We start from the raw sequence: 23,065 nt of genomic DNA, 5'->3' as shown, positions 1-23,065 counted from the left end.
ATGTCCTCATACTCCAGCAGCACACGCCTGTAATGGCTTGTCCTGGCTGAGCAAAGAACCGTTGTCTGGGCCACTCCCTAACCTCATCTGCTTACACTACACACTACCTATGTGTTACAGGGAGACCAAAATCTGCTCTTCAACATGAAAGTTCAGAAGTTCTTCTTGATCTAAGGCATTTCATTTCCTTATTATATTTTTACTTGTTTGCTCAGATATCTTAAATTCAGCAATTATCCTTTAAAAATACTGATTAACTGTCAGCAAGTAATAATCCACATATGACGCCCGCCAGTTTCCACATGCAGACAACAAATTAGTAAATTCATACTGAAAACCTGCAAACATGTTCTATTTGCTTTCTACAGATGGAGTAGATGTCTTAGCAATGTCTATTTTACACAGTCTTTCTGGTAATGAAGAACCATCATGCTACATAGATACAATTACTTTGTTCTTAAGTCCCTTGATAAATATCTGTGTTTCGGATGGGCATTTAAATTATATATAACAACCAATATGCAACAAATAGGAATTACTACATAATTATCATCATCATCATCATTTATTTACATAGCGCCAGCAAATTGCGCAGACGCTTTACAATTGGGAACAAACATTAATTAAACAATACTGGGTAATACAGACAGACAGAGAGGTAAGAGAACCCTGCTCACAAGCTTACAATCTATAAGACAATGGGAGTTGGACATTACTACAGATGGGCATATTGCTGGGCATTACTTTTGATAGTCATAATGCTAAGCATCACTGATGATGGGCATATTGCTATAGTATGGGCATGCTATAGGGACATAACTGCTATTGGGCATGTTAATGGGCATCACCGCTGATTGGTAAGCTAATGGACATTACAAACAATGGGAAAATACACATTTTATATTTATTTCTATTAATGCTCTGCTTTTCTTCTCATGAGTATATTACTGGGTATTACTACCGAAGAGCATGCTAATGTGCATTACTATTAGTGGTATGTACAGTATATTCCTAATAATGAGCATATTGCTACTGATGGACGTATTACAAGGCATTTCTACTGCTTCACCTATAGCCATAGAAACTCTAGAATCATTCCTCTATAGGGGCTATTGTAGCTATATAATATAGAGCCTTCTATGACTATATTATATGTAGGCTATGTAATACGTGGCTTCATACTTTGGGGACTGCTGTGGCTTTATAAAGTGGACCTGTTGTGAATTTATGATAAGATATTGTGGCAGAAGAACACGTGTACTTAATGGGATGGTTATAGTAGCTGGTGTAATATGCGTTGTAAAATGGTGCTGAGAAAAATACATACATTTCATATATGTATATATATGTATATATATATATATATGTATATATATATATATATATATATATATATATATATATATATATATATATATATGTGCTGTAGTTAAAGTTTAAGTTCGTTACAGAGCTCAGGTTGTGTAACCACATTCCAATCTCTGGAACAGGAGATAAAACTATTCAGTCTGCCTTACAGCTACACAAAGCGTTGGAGGGTAAAGTTCCCACTACTCTAACGCCTTAGAAAACTGTTAATGCTGTATTTAAGGTCGTCTGCTTTATTAGGATATGCCAAGGGCCAACTTACTAATTACCACAAACATTTTATTAAAAATATTACTATTTCAGTAAATGATCTTATAGCCCATACATACAAAAGATGATGTATTTATAATTATTTTCTCTTTCTGTGCTCTTTGAACCACAATTAAACCTTTTTAGTTCTCATTGGGCATACTGATAAACAACCACAACCTCTACTGGTTTATGGTCACTGGAAGATGAAAGTGCTTAGACTCCATTTGATCTGGGTATTTTCCTAGATTGCTAAACAACTAGATTTGTGCAACTTGGCCTTAGTGTATAGTCCTAAAAGAAATATATCTTGAACCACTATGAATAGCTGAAATGCCTGCGAGTGTCCAGAGTCACCACTATTTCCCTTATAGCAGTAGTGGAGGACGTGCAATTTTGGCAGCTCCTCAATGTCTCCAATCAGTAGAGGAAGGCAGCTTGGGATTCACATATGAAGCCAGCTGACTTCTTCTGTAGAAAGGTAAATATTGTGCATCGACAACATAAATATGATATTCACTATTAAAATAATTAGTTTATATATAATTTCACATACAGTACATGTGCAGATGGAACAGAGAAAGTAAAAACCAGTAGAGGTCTGAGATATATAAGGAGCTATACAGACCAGCGTAAGAATTCCTGATCTACTAGTCTTAATTGGGTATGGGAATGAGACTCATTGGTTCCAATAATCCCCTAACTATCAGCATGTGCATTGGTAGTCGGAAGTAGCGCCATGCTTCATTTATTTGCGTTCCCCACACCCGAACAGAAGCGTCATTGGAGTATTCTCCATTGATCCCCCCAGACGCTTGTTATTGGCACATTTCTATCCAATTATATTACAGAACATAGAGGTTCCAGCAACCTTTGCACACTAGCAGTAACAGGGAACTTCTAGAACAGGTAACATCAAAAGTTAGTTTTAAGTCTCCATAAACAACAACAAGTGTAGAGCTGTAGTAGACTTAAATGTGTGTCATCAAATTAGTACTTACAATACATATTCCTGATCCATCGTGGCATCGCGTTGAATGGCCGTTACATCTGCAAGGGACGCACTTTCCTAGGTATAACCCTTTATTCTCCCGATAGTGTCCAGGAGAACACTCCTACGAAAAGAGGTATTCAAATTAGTCTTTAAAAATGAGTATGTTGTCATGAAACCATGATGGTTGGCATGATCAGAGATCATCATTTCTGTGCAATGTTAAGCAAAACAGTCTATAAAAATGATAGCTGAACAAATTAACATTATAAACAACTTTTTATACATAAATCATATTTTTAAACATTTCCTAAACATAGATTGTATAGAGTTCATCCTCATTTGTACTGTGATACACTGTTAGTAATTCAACAAAATAACAACAATAATATTAATTACATGAGATATTGAAGGTTTCAGATTTGAACCTGTGAAATTTCTCTGCCAGAGTTCAATTATTATTGCTGCAAGATCCAACCAGCTTGTTATATGTATAAGTATAAAATTCAAAATATGTTATGTCTTTTATCTGGTACATAAATTAAGTAAATAATTGCATTCAGCGCCCTCTGTACTAATCAGACATGTAATACAGATGTTGCTGACACAGCAATAATATGGCATGTTTCTATCAATAACAGTTTTATTAGAGTTTATTTGATATATAAAAGACAATATATAAAAAAAAAACAGTACACAACGGATCCAGTTACCAATAGAGTTGTTATACAGATAAAAGTAAACTGCAGGCTTGGGGCTAGATTTACTAAGCTGCGAGTTTGAAAAAGTGGAGATGTTGCCTATAGCAACCAATCAGATTCTAGCTGTCATTTTGTAGAAAGTACTAAATAAATGAAAGCTAGAATCTGATTGGTTGCTATAGGCAATATCCCCACTTTTTCAAACCCGCAGCTTAGTAAATCTAGCCCTTGGTCAGGTTACAGAAAATGACATGTATTATGGTATTTAAAACACTTCACAAAGCAGACATTGATAACAGTCTGATCTGAAGCAAGTACTCAAACTGTTTTCATATTAACAAAGAAAAAAGTACAAGAGAAGGGAAAAATAAGTATTTTATAGACAGATTCACATTAAAGTGAAGGAATCGGTAAAAGGGGAGAAATAGTAGGAAAGGAAGAGAAGGGGCTTATAGAGGGGCTTCGGGAAAACCAGTCCCCAATACTGCATGGCTTTCATTTATATGACTTCCAGATTGTTTCCTACAACTAGAATTCTTCTGTAAGATATACCATGGTAACTAGAGGAGATCATATATATACATGTCTCCCCTGGGTTGATAGGTAATAATTTCATCCTTGAAGATTTACCATATTATATTTATTAAAGCTGGGGATTTCCATGAACTTGCTAAAACACATTCTCAGGCAGCACAGATATATTCTGGTATTTGGAAGCTTAAGGCCACAAGTCAAGTTGGGGGGGGAGGGTAAGATATGTTGGATGACGTTAGAACAGGCCCCCCTCGATCAGGTGCAGCCCCACCAGCAGTAGTATACTGTATGTAGATCTACCGATTGGCTTATAAAAACGGAAACATAAACTGCTGGCTATGTTATTGATTAGTTTTAAATGAGATGGGTAGAAGATGTTGGGTGAAGTGTCAGGGATTACTAACAGGAAGTGTTCTCCACCATCTCAATTTGGGGACACATTTCTAAAGATCTGAAACAATCAGTGTGATTTTTAACTCTTTCCAGGCAATGTATGTACATGCTGTTTATAGAACTGTAAGTGCTTGTATGTCAGGCGGGAACATTTTACTACTGAGTGATCATTTTATTTCTTTGTGTTTTGCCCTAATAAAAAATAGTTTTAAATCACAATGTCATAGGATTAAGGCTAAGTGGATCGGAACTAACATAAACTGTGTGTGGGGTGAAAACAACCACCAATCCTAATTAACATCTGTGCTGGATCTATCTTACAAGACTAGCAGAAAATAAGGTCAGATGATTACCATAATCTGGCTGCTTCACCTGTCATCCTCTAAATACACTGATTGTGCCCTATAGGGTCTAGCATTCAGCACTAGGACAGACAGAACATAGATCGGTGTGCATGCTTAAAGAAAAGAAGAGTACAAGTTATCCATAATATACACACTCCCTATTACATTACAGTTGTGGGAAAAGAGTCTAACTTTCAGCAGAAGCCTGTCAGTACATGTTAGGCAGATGACAGTTTGTATACATTTCATCCAATAGGTCCCTTAAAGGTATTTTATCAGTTACTGCCTGGGAATTCTATAACACTCTTTCGTATGACATTCTTATTTAATCTATCAGTTGGTGAACAAATATGTGACCCATCTTTGTAAATAATAGGACATTACTGTCAGCATACACTATTAGCCCATTGGAAAATAAGTTCTCCAACTTGAATCACTTAGAAAGTTCCCCTGTTATGTCTATATATAGTCATGGAAGTCACATGCAGGTGAAAAATAGGCGAGTGTAAGGATTTGAGTGACTTTGACAAGGGCCAAATTGTGATGGCTAGATGACTGGATCAGAGCATCTCCAAAAAGGCAGGTCTTGTGGGGTGTTCCCGGTATGCAGTGCTTAGTACCTACCAAAAGTGGTCTAAAGAAGGACAACCAGTGAACCAGCAACAGGGTCATGGCTGCCCAAGGCTTATTGATGCATGTGGGGAGGGAAGGCTAGCACGTCTGGTCCAATCCCACAGAAGAGCTACTGTAGCACAAATTGCTAAAAAAGTTAGTACTGGCTATGATAGAAAGGTGTCAGAACACATAGTGTACTGCCGATTGCTGCGTATGGAGCTGCATAACCACAGACCGGTCAGAGTGCCCATGATGACCCCTGTCAGAAGCGCCTATAATGGGCACCTGAGCGCAAGAACTGGACCAATGGAAGAAGTTGGCCTGGTCTGATAAATCCCATTTTCTTTCCCATCATGTGGATGGCCAGGTGTGTGTGCGTTGTTTACCTGGGGAAGAGATGGCACCAGGATACACTATGGGAAAAAGGCAAACCGGCCAGAGGCAGTGTGATGCTCTGGGCAATGTTCTGCTGGGAAACCTTGGGCCCTGGAATTCATGTGGATGTTACTCTGGCACGTACCACCTACCTAAACATTGTTGCAGGCCAAGTACACACCTTCATGGCAACGGTATTCCCTGATGGCAGTGGCTTTTTTCAGCAGGACAATGCGCCCAGCCACACTGCAAATATTGTTCAGGAATGGTTTGAGGAACATGACAAAGAGTTCAAGGTGTTGATTTGGCCTCCAAATACCTAGATCTCAGTCCAATCGAGAATCTATGGGATGTGCTGGAAAAACAGGTCTGAGCCATGGAGGCCCCACCTCGCAACTTACAGGAATTAAAGGATCTGCTGCTAACATCTTGGTGCCAGATACCACAGGACACCTTCAGAGAGGTCTTGTGGAGTCCATGCCTCCACGGGACAGAGCTGTTTTGGTGGCACGAAGGGGATCTAAACAATATTTGGCAGATGGTTTTAATGTTGTGGCTCACATATATATTGCTATGGATTATGGGTCCCATAGTGCCTACAGTCTGCAATCCACAATATTAATGCCAGCAGAAAATAGGAACAATTTCAGTTATAATGCAGTTTCAATGTATATTACTGTATCATTCCACACAGTTACTTCTTTTTACAACAGTTCATAGGCTAAAGATAGGGGAAATCACACATTTATTACAACTTAAGGTTCCGTTGAGCCATTCAACAGATTTATAGGATCATTTTATTATAATCCTGCCACAGCTATGTGGCATATTACAGTATAACACAATTTCCAAGAGCAACAAAAGGATAATGATACATGTATGGGTAATAGCTGTAGCTGCAGAGCAGTACGTGCAGATAGTGGGAGGCTTGGAAAACATATTGGTTACTACACATTTTCATAACATAATCACTACTGACAAAAATTCAGTCATTACTTTTCTGTGAGACACTAGTGTTAAAGTGGACCCATCACCACCTACACACAGTAGTGTCAGCCGTTGTGGGTTGGACCAATATTCAGCCTATCAAATCACTAGGAGCTAGTGACATCACTAAGGACGAGGCACAAAGTGATGTCACTAGTTACTAGTGAATTGACTGGCTGCTTCCAATGAACATTGTCTTAGCACAAGAAATGGCTACCTCCATGGTGTGGAACTTAAAAGGAACCTGTATCTTAATAGACGCTACTATTTTAACACTACTGATTAACATATTGAAGAGATAACTGACTAAAAGCTATTTTTATATGACTTGGTTTCTGATTAATTGTTTACTTAGTGTTTTATACTATGGAAACTTTAAAGTTAGTTTTAAGCACACAATATGGACTTAGAAATTATCTCATTTGCAATGGGTTAAGCAGTCAGGATCTGCACATAGTTACGTTAGACCCCTGGTGCTTTGCCTTAATAAAAGAACATTGATGAAATGAATGAAACTATCCAGAGAACAAGCACTCACATGCAGAACTCAGCTAGATCCTTGGCCGCCAGTGGGATCTACAGGCCCTGACAAACCTATAGATGAAATATTACTAGCAAAACTGCATTATTAAGGAGCTGAGTTATATATTCTGTAATTATTGAGACATCTGGGAACCATCTCTACAAAAAGCAAAATACTTCTTTTTATTAAGGAATTGGGAAAACTTCAGTCCCTTGAAAATTCTTCTATATGGAACCATCCATTTTTGTTGCTATATCTTACAACACAATGTATTAAGAAGTCAAGCAGTTAAATAAGGAACAATATGATTGAATCCGCATATTATCAAATAACTGTGTTTACCTTTGATTTCACTTAAAAAGTCAAACTTATACATAATGTGCATTATAAATGGATCATACGTTCTTGTAATGTCAGCTACAATAGTGTAAAAATAACAAAACACCTTAATTGTAAAATTTACCATGAATAAGACTCTATGTGCTATACAACCCCACAGTACGCATATGTCATGAGATCTAGTCACAGTGGCAGGGAAACATAACGTAATAATAAGGTTACACTCATTTGAAACCATACACTATTATCATCACTAATAATAGTATTAATAATAATAATACATGAAGAATAAATGAGTTGTTACATATTTTCATTTCTCAGATCGCTGGTTGTTTTAGGAACTCACCTTGCTTGCTTGCCCATTTAAGATTTGCTGCTGTTGATTTGCACCGATGGGCATCTGTAGAAACTCTACCCTCTGCTGCTTACCAGTTGCCCCACACAACATCAGGCTCATGAAGCTTAGCAAGCAGAACATTCTTCTAGTAAATAACATTATAGCTCCTTGTACTTGACTCTGCAAACAGCTCCCTTCAGGATACTAAATAGTTGTGTTGCGCTGTGCTGTTCTGTAAAGTCTCCTCTGTCAGTTACTGAGCGCCCATTCTTCACACTGCACTTTGCAGCTTACAAAACTGTCATCCACCTTGTCAAATCACTCTTATACTGCACTCCTTCTGACTCAGGTATACAGGCTTGCTACAAGGCACGCATGGTGCTGAGCTATGCTCCACCTCTCAAACCATTGCATTGCATGATTCATATTGTGTAATAAATATGAGCAGCCTAAAGGGTTGACAGGCAGTTTAGTATATGATAGTGTATCTAAGGTGTGTCTGATAACACCTCGTCTCCACCCTATGAGAGTCAGACATTTCTAGACCACTAGTACAGTAAATCACAGCCTGAGTAATGCTGCAGACAAATAGGATGTATGTGTGATGGATCAGTCAGAGGTGCCACAGCTTCCTCTGGGCTACATATTTTCAGCATAGCACAGTTATACAAGAGCCTCTGTAAAAGCAAGCCTTTACATGCTGCGGACCAGGATATTCCTCATTGACAGTATTAGGATCGGCAATTGTATCATTAACCAATTCCATGCTACAGGTGATTATATGTTGCTATGATGCACAGATTCTACAGGTACTATGTCTGTGGAGAACATATAGTACAAATAAACAAGGTACATCTGACTTGGAACATAAGTCAGTTACAATCTGCAGCAACAGCAATAAGAACAGCAATATTGCTGACTAGACAATTCTGTCATATCTGTACCAGAGACTTATTCACTGACTGCTGGCTTACAGGCATGGACTGGTCCCTGACTTTATGGGGATGTTCATGGGTATTTTAAGGCTACAATCTAAAATGCCTTCTTAGGAGAATGCAGTCCCTTATTTTAATATTTTATGTTCATCATCACCATTTATTTATATGGCGCCACTGATACCGCAGCGCTGTACAGAGAACTCATTCACATCAGTCCCTGCCCCATTGGAGCTTACAGTCTAAATTCCCTAATATAGACACACAGACAGACAGAGAGAGAGAGAGACACACACAGACAGACTATGGTAATTTTTTGATAGCAGTCAATTAACCTACTAGAATGTTTTAGGAGTGTGGGAGGAAACCAGAGCACCCGGAGGAAACCCACGCAAACACGGGGGGAACATAGAAACTCCACACAGATAAGGCCATGGTTGGGAATTGAACTCATGACCCCAGTGCTGTGAGGCAGAAGTGCTAACCACTTGGCCACCGTGCTGCCCTGGGACGCTGAGTCACAAATGTTTTCTACATGTTTTCTACATATTATAAATATGTTTTTGTTTTTACTTTTCTGCCTAAAAAGTGTATGCTATATATATTGATTTTGACTCAGACATGGGCAGCTCTATCTACATTCCTTGGTTGGTCTCTTATACTACCGGTCAGAGATGCAGAAAACATTTGTGACTCAATAGCGTCCCAGAATCTGCAATTGGGTCCTTTACCTAGCTTCGATTGCGGCAAGTAAGTGCTCTCTGGGAGAATTGCCTGGAGTTCTTCCCGTAATTCAGGACATTTTGAGAGAGTAGGCATAAAACACACTTGGATATGCATAGCTTATGCCCAATTTCTGGTGGCCCAATTTGCTTTCACATGGCTCTTATAATATTGGAGCTGGCTCCTAAATGCTCTCAAGTTCCTAGATCTTGAGAATAACTCATATCTGGCCACAATGCTGGAGTACCCTTGATCTACACAGTAATTTTGGAGCACATAAAGTAGATATAGCAAATATAATGACACAACAAACTTTAAAACAAATGTGGGAGTGGGACACCAAAGTAAAAAAATACTGATTGTCCACCAAGTGCTCTCATAGGAGCACACCCACATATCTGTTTGGGAAATGCCCTAGAAAACCAATCTGAGCCTACATTTGTGGGACTGTGGGTTTGACTGGAAAAGAACATGGTGTAAAGAGTTAACATCACTTCACAGACCAACCGACGACCACTGACCATCCCTTCATTAATGTCTTTATCATACAAGTCAGGTGGCATCAGGGCTGATATTATATATACAGTATATATACAGTATATGGACAAAAGTATTTGGATGCTTGACCATTACACCAACAGGGACTGTAATGACATTGTATTCAAATACATATACTTTAATAAGGAGTTGGTCCTCCTTTTGCAGCGATAACACCTTCCACTCTTCTTAGAAGGCTTTCCACAAGATGTTGGAGCGTTTCTGCCACAGAGTTAGAAGCATAGCATTGTCCAAAATTACTTAGTATGCTAAATCATTAAGATTGCCCTTCACTGGAGATAAGGGGCCTAGCCCAAAACTTTAAAAAACAGCCCCATACCATTATCCCACCTCCATCAAACTGTCATGAGCCGCGGCGGCGCCCGGAGCCGCCGCGACTCTCTGCCCTCGCGTCCCGGCCGTCGTCACTTCCGGGTTGTCCCGACGCTTTCATTGTGCAGCGCCGCGCTCCAGCATTTAGGACAGCCAGGCGTGTGCGCAAATAAACAGGGGCCAGCTGGATAATTAACTTCCCTGGGACTGCCTTTATATATATATATATATATATACACATACACACATACATATAAACACACACACACATTGATCAAAATGTTTTACACTACTGCATGTGAATTTCTGTAATACAATGTGTGAAATGCCCTTAGGAATACTCTTTCCTATTGATTCTGAAATAATATACTTCCTGGAGAAGTATGTAAAGATGGTTCATTTAATAAAGTGTGTGCACAATTATGATTTATCTAGTTTATTTACAAATAAATTACACCGCCAGCTCCTTTGTTTGTTTGGGCAGCAACTGGATAATAACATTAGATAAGGAAGGAGACTGAAAGGAAACATACCTGGCATGAATCACCTGTGTATTCGGGTGGGCAGTCACATATCTCTACATTCAGTGCTACGTTCCCACTTCCTGAAATGGTGACGTCTTCTAGCCCGACCTCCCCAAGGGTGAGGCGCTGAGTCTCAGTGAAGTACAAGGCTCGGATGTGCAGGTTTTCCAGTCTGGACAAGATCATCATCAGCTCCTCTCTAGAGACCAGGCTGTTGCTACTTGCATGTCGGAAGTTGCCCTGAATGGTAATAGACATGTCAGTCCATTATGAAAAAGTGAAGGTTTCATTCCTAAAACATGCATAAAACTTTTCATGTTTTTATTGTTTCTTACAAATGTGAGTTACTGTAAGTCCCCAAAGCATTTATTTTTATTGCTACAAAGGATAAAACCATAATTCTTTTACATATATCATGAACAGTTTCACTGAAGTACTGCTCAAAGATTTCATTTTTCACCTGAACACCTTACAGTATTTGTAGATATTATGCATTATTTCACATCATCATCATCTTTTATTTATATAGCGTCAACATATTCCGTATCGCTTTACAATTGGGACATTACATATCCTTCTACTTCTAGTTTAGTTTTACAGTTACTAACAAAAAAATCCTATTTTACTAGTTCTAAATGTCCTTCTCAGTCTACAGGTTGGGTAAACTGAAGTCTATCCAGCTAATTAGCTCACCATGATTGTCAATCACATACAGCATTGCCAAAGTGTGTAGAGATTAGAGCAATATAGCTTTTTTGTTAAATTAACACTAGGGGGTATATTTACTAAACTGCGGGTTTGAAAAAGTGGAGATGTTACCTATAGCAACCAATCAGATTCTAGATATCATTTATCTATTGCTTTCTACAAAATGACATCTAGAATCTGATTGGTTGCTATAGGCAACACCTCCACTTTTTCAAACCCACAGTTTAGTAAATCTAGCTCTAGTTTATGTTTTACTATTTATATTGAAACCCAGACATCCATGTTACATGTAGTTCTCACACTGGCAATAATGGATCTATTCTCACATATCATGTTAAGTTCAGATAGTCTATCCTTCTGTTGTATCTAGATTAACAACTGTCCATGGAAAGCTGGAGTACATAGGAGCCACAAATTAGGACAACAGAAGCATACATTAAGAAATATAGACAAAGTTATAACGTGTTATACAGAAGCGGTTTGCAATTGTGGGGAAACTATAAGTGTTTACTGTATTGCGGTTTAGCTGCCATTTAATTCTAATTTGTATAAAAGATGAAGACAAGCTTGCATGGTCCTAGGAGAGGGGAGGTATGGGGGCAGAAGGCAACACAGCAGGGAAGAGCTGGGGGCCCAATATCCAACACTGCCCAGAATGGACACTTTAAAAGACAGGATTGCACATAGGATGCTGTATGCTCTCTGATTGGTTATTGTGGATAAGCACCTTGCAGGTCACTGATTGGTTATTGTAGATAAGCATCTTGCAGGTCAGTAACATCCATCATGTGTATTTTGCTTTGTCATCTATTTTTTTTCTTACTTAAAATCAGCACTATTTAACATTCTTTCTAATGTTGCAAATGTCCAAAGTGGAAAACTAAATATTTTTGCTTATCTTGCTCATATATTCATAAAAACACTTCAGCAGAGTTAAAGTGGAGTTATATAAATGAATATAAAGCCCAACTTGCTACACACAGCACCACATATTACTAACACTATATATATATATATATATATATATATATATATATATATATATATAGAAGACAGACATATAGGAGCTAATGGGTCGTTTTCCTTAGACTCCATAAAATCTAAGCAGGAAGGAGGAAGCGGAACAGGGATATAAGGGTCTAAGAGAAAGAGAATCACTTTAATAGAGGTAAAGTTTTCCAGAGTGGATTTAGTAGTTGTTGTAGAGCTGTGGTATGAGGGAACAGTGTATTTTATCTTAATGTGTAATATAAGATATTTTTAACTTTCAGTTTCATTGTTGTATAAACAAAACAAGCTTTACGGACACACAGGATGATGGTTTTTATAATTTTTATGAAACAACAAGTATAGCTCAGTTATTGGGGGGCTATGATGCTGGTGTTCTTACAGCTGCAGTCTAGGTCCAGTTATTGTAGGAATATGATGCTGGTGTTCTTACAGCTGTAGTCTACGTCCAGTTATTGTAGGAATATGATGCTGATGGTCTTACAGCTGAAGTCTAGGTCCAGTTATTGTAGGAATATGATGCTGGTGGTGTTACAATTGCAGACTAAGCTAACTTACTGGAGGATTATGATGCTAATGGCCTTACAGCTGCAGACTAGGCTCGCCTATTAGAGGACTATGACACTGATGGCCTCACAGCTGCAGACTAGACTCAATCATCTGAGAGCCTTGATGCTGATGGCCTTACAGCTGCAGACTAGATTCAGTTATTGGAGGACTATGATGATAGTGGTCTTACAGCTGCAGACTAAGCTCACCTATTAGAGGATATGGGGCAGCACGGTGGCTTAGTGGTTAGCACTTCTGCTTCCCAGTGCTGGGGTTATGAGTTTGATTCCTGACCATGGCCTTATCCGTGTGGAGTTTGTATGTTCTCCCTGTGTTTGCATGGGTTTCCTCTGGGTGCTCCAGTTTTCACCCACACTCCAAAAACATAGTAGTGGGTTAATTGGCTGCTATCAAATTAACCCTAGTCTCTGTCTGTGTGTGTGTGTTAGAGAATTTAGACTGTAAGCTCCAATGGGGCAGGGACTGATGTGAGTAAGTTCTCTGTACAACGCTAAGGAATTAGTGGCACTATATAAATAAATGGTGATGATGATTATAACACTGATGGCCTCACGGCTGCAAACTAGACTCAGTTATTGGAGCACTATGATGTTGGTGATCTTACAATTGCAGACTAGACTCAATTATTAGAGGACTATGACACTGATAGACTTACAGCTGCAGACTAGACTCAATATGGGAGGACTATGATGCTGGTGTCCTTACACTTGCAGACTAAGCTCACTTATTGGAGGATTATGATGCTGTGGTTTTACAGCTGCAGACTAATCCCCGTTATTGGAGGACTATGATAAAATAATAATAGTGATCTAACAGTTGCAGTGTAAAGTACTTGTATGTTCACTTTGTTTAAAATACTGTAGTAATTCAATAGTGTATTTCATTAGTTAAACAAAAATAACATGTAACTGCACAGTGCAGCAATGTGTCTATGTTTAAAAAAGTAAGAGCCACATACGTAATCCGTTTAGCATTCAACTAAGAGAATAAGCATGAAGGTGGAAGAGAAGAGGATTTAGAGATGCTGAAGTGTCAGCTTACAAGATCTTGCAAAAATGAAGCAAACAAAATCCAGTGTGCAGCATTTTTGCTCAGTGGCTTACTTTCATATATGCCCATGGCAAATACACCTAAAAAGCAGGTCTATAAATTGTAAAATGGTTAGTGTTCTATAAATATGTGATTGTCAGTGTATACAGGGGTGTAACTAATGCCGGTGCTATGTGTCCATGTGCTATGGAGGCACCCTGCACTACCTTTCATTTGGTCTCTCCGTGGAACAGAGAGGCCAAATGGGGCTCCACAGCACCTGCTCTGGCCCCTGCACAAGCTCCACTGCACCTCCTGTACAAGCTCCACTGCACCTGCTCTGACCACTGCACAAGCTCAACTGTACATGCTGTGGCCCCTGCAGAAGCTTCACTGCACATGCTCTGGCCCCTGCACAAGCTCCACTGCACCTCCTGCACAAGCTCCACTGCACCTGCTCTGCCCCTTCACAAGCTCCACTGCACATGCTCTGGCCCCTGCACAAGCTCCACTGCATCTCCTGCACAAGCTTCACTGCACATGCTGTGGCCTCTGCACAAGCTCCACTGCACCTGCTCTGCCCCTTCACAAGCTCCACTGCACATGCTGTGGCCCCTGTACATGCTCAGAAGAGCAGGGTACTCCAGTGCATTAAGTAGTTACCCATGAGTGAATAGGAATAGACATATCTGTATACAGAACCATAATAATAACTATACAGAGCAACTAATCCATTTCATTTATTTTTGTTTTATAATATTCTTGTTATAGAACTCTGCCTATATTATATGATGGCACTATAACATCAGCTCGCCATACAGTAGACATGCAAGCTCGCATCTTAATCTTACTTAAGGGTGATAATCCTGAAAACAATGTGGGTGTGGCCTAGTGACAAGGCATATGTATGATGTCATTGGGGGAATATCCAGGTACCAAAAGAGCCAAAAATGGGGCAGAGAGCAGACACAGAAGAAGCGAATACAACCTCATGAGTTTCCTTATAGCCTGTCCACAGGAATAACACAAAGCTACGTTTAGCATATGCATTCGCCTGTGCAAGGTACAACTAAGCATGAAAACAATATAAGGGTGTTTTATAGTACAAATACAGCACCCATAAAAGTTACATAGAGCTAGTACATTATGTTATATTTCCATTCAGTATGTACTTCTAAATGGCACGGGGTTACACTTTTATCCCTCCTCTTTATTTTTTCTCTGTTATAAAAACAGATTAAACAAAGTTCAAGCAAACTCTGCTCTGCTCACAGCCACCCCCTAGAAAGGAATGTGTGTCTCATTCTTATTGTCAGTATACTGTATGTACATAATAGCCGTATGCATTGTGATTGGCTTTCTCTGGGTCTTCGTAGGACTTTGCCAACTTATTCTCTATGGAAGAGACAGCAAACTAAGCAAATAACAATCTCACTTCTTATACAAAGTAAATACATTATGAACAAGAATAAACACAACAAACAGATTAATAGATAACACTCTCGTTAATGTGCTACGTGCAGAACAGGATAGTTTCAATGTTCTTTTTTTTCTCCTTTGGAAATATTTAGCTTGAAATACTTAATGTTCTCTTAATATACTGGGAACAACAAAGTTAGTAAAAGGAAGGCAGCGATATCAATGGTTTAGACATCTGCGGAGGGACTATGTGGGACAGGGCACCGATAATGTTTATTGAAATTATTTTATATTTTTTATAACTATGTCCAACTGGACTGTCCTCTTAAATGAAGAATATCTCCCCAATGCTGGTATTGCTCAGTATTTGTCAGTCCATAGAAGCATGTGATGTGCAGAACGTTTTGCATAGGCTGAGTTCCGCGTTGAGGATTGCTTGGAATCAGAGTTTGAACTTTGCAAACCAGTTTATTGCAACATAAATGCACTATTACAAGGACAAGTGGTTTATATGATTATAATTATGAATGTATTTTTCATACCAGGGGGTAAATGTATTAACCTCCGGATTCTTGAACACCCGCGAGTTCGGCGTCTTCAGCGCTTAAATTTAAAGTGGCGCTGCCATGTAAAAGGAAGTTTAAGTGACTTAAGTGTGAAAGTGGTTTTGGTGAACGCAAGGACACCATAATAAATCCTTTGTGGTGCCAGAAAAGGTGACACCAGTCACGACCATCTGTTCAGATTGCTGTATCTGGGACAGGCTGGGCGTTCGTGAGAAACTGGGCAGCACGGTGGCTTAGTGGCTATCACTTCTGCCTCACAGCACTGGGGTCATGAGTTCAATTCCCAACCATGGCCTTATCTGTGTGAAGTTTGTATGTTCTCTGTGTGTTTGCGTGCGTTTCCTCCCACACTCCAAAAACATACAAGTAGGTTAATTTGGTGCTATCAAATTAACCCTAGTCTCTATGTGTATGTTAGAGAATTTAGACTGTAAGCTCCAATGGGGCAGGGACTGATGTGAGTTCTCTGTACAGCGCTGAGGAATTAGTGGCGCTATATAAATAGCTGATGATGATGAAGTAATGAGTGTAGATGTGAGGCACAGATATTGAATAAGAGAAGAGTCTTGGCTTTAGGTACCTTATTGCTTGAAATACTGCTTGATCTCTCCTGACTTTTTTGTAGGTAGTTTTATTTTGTTCAGAAAAAGCTCTTTTCTTCTCCTGAACTACCTGACTGTAATTATAATGCATGTCATACAAGTCATGAAAGTTATTAATATTTCTTTACAGTTTTTGCACAACTGGCCTGGTATATCTTGAGTAGGTATTAGAAAAAAAACAGGTCAGACAATAATCTGCCAGATTTAGAATCATACCTATAAAATCAGTATTTGTAACAATATGGTGCTTTATGACAGTATTATATTTAGTGACAAAGGAAATTCTTACACACCTCTAATAACAATCTTTGCTGCTTGACAAAAAAATATAAGGGATTCCAAGGGGCATATTCAACTGTTGCCGTTTCCCGCAGCGTTAAAAGTACCGTTAATATCATAATACTATGCCGGATTTCAGCTCGCAGCTCCCTGAAATCCAGCGTTAAAGGTACCGTAATAACGGTATTTACGTGCAATATTACCGTAATGACAGTAATAGTGCGCACGGCGCGTTACTTTTCATGTAACGCCAAAAACTGAATCTGCCCCCAAGTGTTCTTAGCTATTTTTGTTTTTTGTTTTTATAGTGCAACAGTATATCAGTATCTTAACCAGCAGGCTCATGCAGTTTGTTATACAATGTAAACTGACCCGGTACAGAAAATTATAGTGCATAACGGCGCATATAACTCCAGTCTTACCTCCACCAGCTGAACCTGTCCATAGTATTGTCTGTCGGGTAATGGGTTGTTGGGATCCACATAAACAACGGTCATCTGTCTCCCCTGGCAAAGTAGAATGTGTAAAATGAAGTAAGTACACACAGAATATACACATTGATGCCGCCAAACACACCAAACAGCTCCAAGAGAAGAGATTCCTAGTAGATTTAGATGATGTTGAATATGTTATGTTGTTTAATGATATACTGCAGTGAAAGAAAGATACCTTCTCCGATTTTTTGCATAATTACATATTTTTAACAGATCTTCAATAAAAATCAAATATTAGATTAGGAGTGCAAGATGGCCGAAGAGCAGCACAAAGTCCTAATTGGTGGTGTCTTGTGCCTAGAATCCCAGCAAAGCTCATTGGTTAGAGGGGGCTGCATTTACGGAAGAGCAGAAGTTTGCACCGGAAGCAGTGAGGATGCTCCACAATACAAATAAGGCCACCTGTTTGCCTGACTTAGCAGAGCTGGATGACATTTAGGTTTCATTTTTTGGAGGTAGATTACTGATATGAGATGAAAGGGGGAATAGGGTACATTTTATTAGGAGATTTTGGAGGGGCTTTCCTTCCTGTAACAGAATTCATGGTTCCTTTAATGATGGTAAATTGTTCAGATACTAATGCAGCACAGTATCCTCAAACCATGACACTAATACCATCATCATTGACTATTGGTATGTATTGTTAGCTTTTCTCCAAACGTAATGGGACCAAGGTCAGCCACAGTGGTTGTGACTCACCTGTCACTACTGCCCATCACTTTCTCCATTTGGACAGTATGGCTCTGATTTATTTCTGATATAAAAGGTACCTGGGCCACTATTAACTACCACTAATAATGTGACTTTGAAAGGTGTTTAGACCATTTTGTAAACTGACTCTGAGTTATTATCCTCCTAGACCCTCTGAAGAACACTCTCGCTTTTACTGCACATAACTGAAGTCCAGAGAGAGAGACATGAATAAGTTTTTGTTCTGAGGTTTTCATGGATGTGCTTTATTATAACTAAATGTGGTCCAAAAACCTGTGTTTTGGTGCTGATGGTAAGAGCCATAGTTACTCAGATCTATATTGGGCAGAGCTAGTATAAATTAGGCCTGATTAATGTTATAATACTTTGATGAACAGACTCAGATTATCCCTTTAACTTGTCTGACTTCACTCAGGGCTGCGGTAACGTTTCCACAACTTTCTTTAGATATACGAGTACTTTATACACAAAACAAATGAAAGGAGCAGCAAACATAGCTTTGCTATGTAACTGTGCAACAATACAGAAAATCTGTCATGTGGCAATGTATATATATATAGATCAGTTTGACACTGTAACCTGTGACACTCCAGGTGTTGTGAAACTACAAGTCCCAGCATACCCTTCCAGCAATAAGCTGCTATATATTGGCAAAGCATGCTGGGAGTTGTAGTTTTACAACACCTGGAGTGTCACAGGTTAGCCAACACTGATATAGATGGTACCCAATGCACTCCCATACTGGAACAACATTTATTTTATGTTTTTGTAGGGTAAAGAAGAAAGAAAGATGTGAGTTATTGTACAACATTGTACAATATCCTCAGTCACCTGGGCGTACACATGACGGACTAACAGCCAACAGCAATATTCAGAATTATTATTAACCGACTGTTGCAAGTGACTACAATGTAACTTTACACCATGATCTGTCACTTTATTACAGTATGATTGCCATGTACACTACAACTCACTTCTCATGTAAATTGCAGTGTAATCTATTGGTGCGCTGGTCAATCTGAAAGGAGTTAATGAAGCATTGAATTGTGGCAGAACATAGCTGAGCAGGAATGTTTAGAATGCTGAGATTCATAATTGTGTCTGACAGTCTGTGGCCGCTAACAGTTGAGCTCTAACATATAAATGACTATCGTACGGCTTATCACAACTACTGCAGCAGAAAATCTCGACTTGCACAAACAACATATAATTTTGTGTCTCAAAATGTGGTAGAAGACCTTCAGCAAAGCATTATTATACACATATAGCATTGCATCATAATTACATGTTTAGGATAATTCTTATATTCAGTTTTTATTTTGTTCTTTACAGAATGCAGTCAAGCATCTACTTACTGTTAATTGAACATCTGGTCGCTTGTCTAACAGGACCATGCCTTCGCTGGGTAAGCCAAAAGACTTCAGCTGGTATGTCAGATAGCCTCCGTATGAAGAAATCTATTGACAATAAAATAAACAGTATTAATCTCCTATAGTCACTATTTTAGTTAATATGGACTACACTAGAGTGGATTGATGTGCTATAAATGATGCCAGTTTGACATGCCAATATATGCCCAAGACAATATGCACAAAATGCAGTAATCAGAAGCTGCCAGGAACATTGTAAGATACATTTATTACAGAACTGGTCATCCTGTATGCACTGTGTACTACTAGCCTGTATCCAAACACAGCAAGACAGACTGTATCCGAACACAGCAAGACAGACTGTATCCGAACACAGCAAGACAGACTGTATCCGAACACAGCAAGACAGACTGTATCCGAACACAGTAAGACAGACTGTATCCGAAACACAGTTAGATAGACTGTATCCGAACAGTTATACAGACTGTATCCGAACACAGTTAGACAGACTGTATCCGAACACAGCAGGACAGACTGTATTCGAACACAGCAAGACAGACTGTATTCGAACACAGCAAGACAGACTGTATTCGAACACAGCAAGACAGACTGTATCCGAGCACAGCAAGACAGACTGTATCCGAGCACAGCAAGACAGACTGTATCCGAGCACAGCAAGACAGACTGTATCCGAGCACAGCAAGACAGACTGTATCCGAACACAGTAAGACAGACTGTATCTGAACACAGTAAGACAGCTTACTTGTACTCCGGCTTCATTAACGCACACTTATGTAAATAGGCCGATAAGGACATAAGCAGTGTCATGGATTGTTTGGAATATGGCCTATAACAACCAGAAATGCAACTTTGTGTAACCAATTGGTAAACTGTGCATAATTATTGAGTCTTTTCTTTTATAGATTTTAAAATAACTCAAAACATCATTATATACAAAAAAAAGTCACAAGAAAAATGTGTATATAGCTGTAAATAATTTCAAGTCTTTCATTGTCTTGTTTCATTTAAAATAATTTTTAAGTGATTGCTAAAATGACAGCCAAAAACAAAGCACAAGTACCAGTTATAAAACGGTACCGTCTGTATCTGCTTACCCGCTCTCCCAAGTATGACTCTGGTGCCACCCAATGCAGACTGTGCACAGACAGGGGTAACTCTTGCACATCGGCTACAACACTGTTACTGCCTGGATTGAAAGTGAAATCTACTCTGGTGTCATCTGATGTCTCAAGACGCCAGGACCTCATATCTGCAAACTTATCAAAGGAAACATAAAGTATACCAAATATAGAGAATAAATATTATGCACAACATTTAAAAGCAATGGGTTGGCAGATTTTGTGTGAAGAGAAATACAGCAAAAAGACTTAGGGGTATATTTACTAATCTGCGGGTTTCAAAAAGTGGAGATGTTGCCTATAGCAACCAATCAGATTCTAGCTGTAATTTTGTAGAATGTACTAAATAAATAACAGCTAGAATCTGATTGGTTGCTATAGGCAACATCTCCACTTTTTCAAACCCGCAGTTTAGTAAATATACCCCTTAGGGGCAAAAGTATTAGACTGTGGTTTTTCAAAATTGACAACTTTCGGCGATTTTGGTGGGCATATTAAAACAGCAATTTTATGAAAGGCAAAACTCGATTATTTTTGACTTTAGTAAAATTTCATTTTAAAAATGGCCATTAAAATTGCCGAAAGTCGTCAATTTGACAAAACCGCAGTTCAATACAATGACCCTTTAGTGTTTACTGTTCTATTGATGCAGCTGGTTGCGATATTCAGCGATGCTTTACCATACGTGAAAGGAGCAAGGGATAACCCCAGTGAACCTGCACAACCAGTGATCCAAAATCAGTAAGAGAGAAAAAAATGCTATTTGATTGTTATAACATTGATAATTGTCAATGCCATAAAATTCAACACATAAGGTATAACAATTAGTTTCATGATGGTGTTTCTTCAAGCAATAGAAACGATACCATGTTACAATAACAGCACCACTGCCTCTGGCAGTAAAAAGGACAAGTTAACCACAGTCGATAATCACATCTATGGCCTGATCCCATACGTGCATGGAATATAAATGTAAGATCACTGAAACCAGCGGCAACATAGCACTGGCATTTTGTCAATGCAATCTTAAAGCACAACTACAGGTTATGCAGACACCATCTATAGAGATATAATGGTGTAAAACACTTATGTAACATTACAAGACGTTTGCGGTGCAATTCACTGTGGTGGGTGTCAGTCTCTATTCTTCAACATTTATTAAGATACCACATTTTCTTCACATACAGGAAGCACTTTTATAAACTCATCAAATCAGTAGCTGTTTTGACTGTAGTTAAAATAAACACAATTACTGCTGTAATCATTAATATTTCATGAGTCATGCCCATAATTCGAAACACACAAACCGCAACAAAGTATTTCTTAATCCATGAAAATCAGACTTCCCTGGGATAAGCACAAACTTGAAGGTAACTGTAGTTATATTATTAGCAGACAAGATGATCTCAGACAGTCTGCCAATAATTAGCCAACCCTCCCTCAAGTCTCCCAATCTAGGATGAACAACATGATGAATTTGCATGATTTTAGTGAATAAATAAACTAACAATATGAAAGTGAGTTCAGCTTTGAATTTTTACAAACTTTCAGTTTACATACATTTTGCAACTTAATAATGTATTTAACAAAAAGGGATATAGTTCTATCCCAGTGGTAGGCAACAACCAGGCCTTCACTTGCGCCCCTTCCCCCCAGCTGACTGCTCCATTCTAATATGACCATATAAGAACAGGGGCAGCATCACATGACCTCCGCTGCACGGTGCAGGTAGGTCACATGACACTGTGCTCTCCCTCTTTCCTCTGCGCGGCCCCTTTGAAGGTTGGATGCCCCTCACGGTTCTAATTTCTAGCAACTAGGAAGAAAAGAATGTTTGTTAGACTTCAGTATATGATCAGTAAACCTACACTATTGTCTGCCCCTGAAATCTTTCTTCTTTCTGCATTCTGGCTTTGCTCTAGATTTTCAGCAGCCTCCAGATGAGACTCCTCTGGCGTCTGGGACCTCCTGGCAGTGAACTCCAAGGGCGTAGATTTATCAAACCTTCTAAAAAGAAAAAGTAGAGGTGTTGCCCATAGCAACCAATCGGATTCTAGCTATCATTTTCTAGAATATACTAAATAATGATAGCTAGAATATTTTCCTTTTAAGAAGGACCACCAAGCCTCATTGCAGGAGCCTCTGCTGGAGGCCAAGGACATCACACATCGATGGAGTGAGTGTCATCACCAGAGGCAGAGAGGATCCAAATTACAGACCAGTCCTTACACTGTCTCTTTATGAAAACTGCAAACAATTGTTTCTGTGGGTTTCATTGTGGATCTGTCTTTACATGTTCCTGAATGTGCTGAATCTTAACATTTAAAATATACAAATACTATGTAGAGTGTTTACAAAAGTA

General features: G+C 39.0%; 1 protein-coding gene across 2 annotated transcripts in view; it reads right to left on the bottom strand.

The window, feature by feature from the left end:
• Nucleotides 1-23,065, bottom strand: part of LAMA3 (laminin subunit alpha 3) — a 183,752-nt gene that overhangs the window by 39,162 nt on the left and 121,525 nt on the right. For both annotated transcript variants that reach the window (XM_075213429.1, XM_075213427.1), the window contains exons 37-41: nt 20,680-20,841; nt 19,550-19,651; nt 17,412-17,495; nt 10,818-11,048; nt 2,619-2,732 (exon numbers count right to left, since the gene is read on the bottom strand). In XM_075213429.1, the coding sequence (XP_075069530.1) occupies nt 2,619-2,732; nt 10,818-11,048; nt 17,412-17,495; nt 19,550-19,651; nt 20,680-20,841 (693 nt within the window). The remainder of the gene's footprint in view (nt 1-2,618; nt 2,733-10,817; nt 11,049-17,411; nt 17,496-19,549; nt 19,652-20,679; nt 20,842-23,065) is intronic.

This window comes from Mixophyes fleayi, chromosome 5 (assembly GCF_038048845.1).
Source record: "Mixophyes fleayi isolate aMixFle1 chromosome 5, aMixFle1.hap1, whole genome shotgun sequence".
NCBI lineage: Eukaryota > Metazoa > Chordata > Amphibia > Anura > Limnodynastidae > Mixophyes > Mixophyes fleayi.
This window is presented reverse-complemented; position numbering and strand designations above follow the sequence as displayed.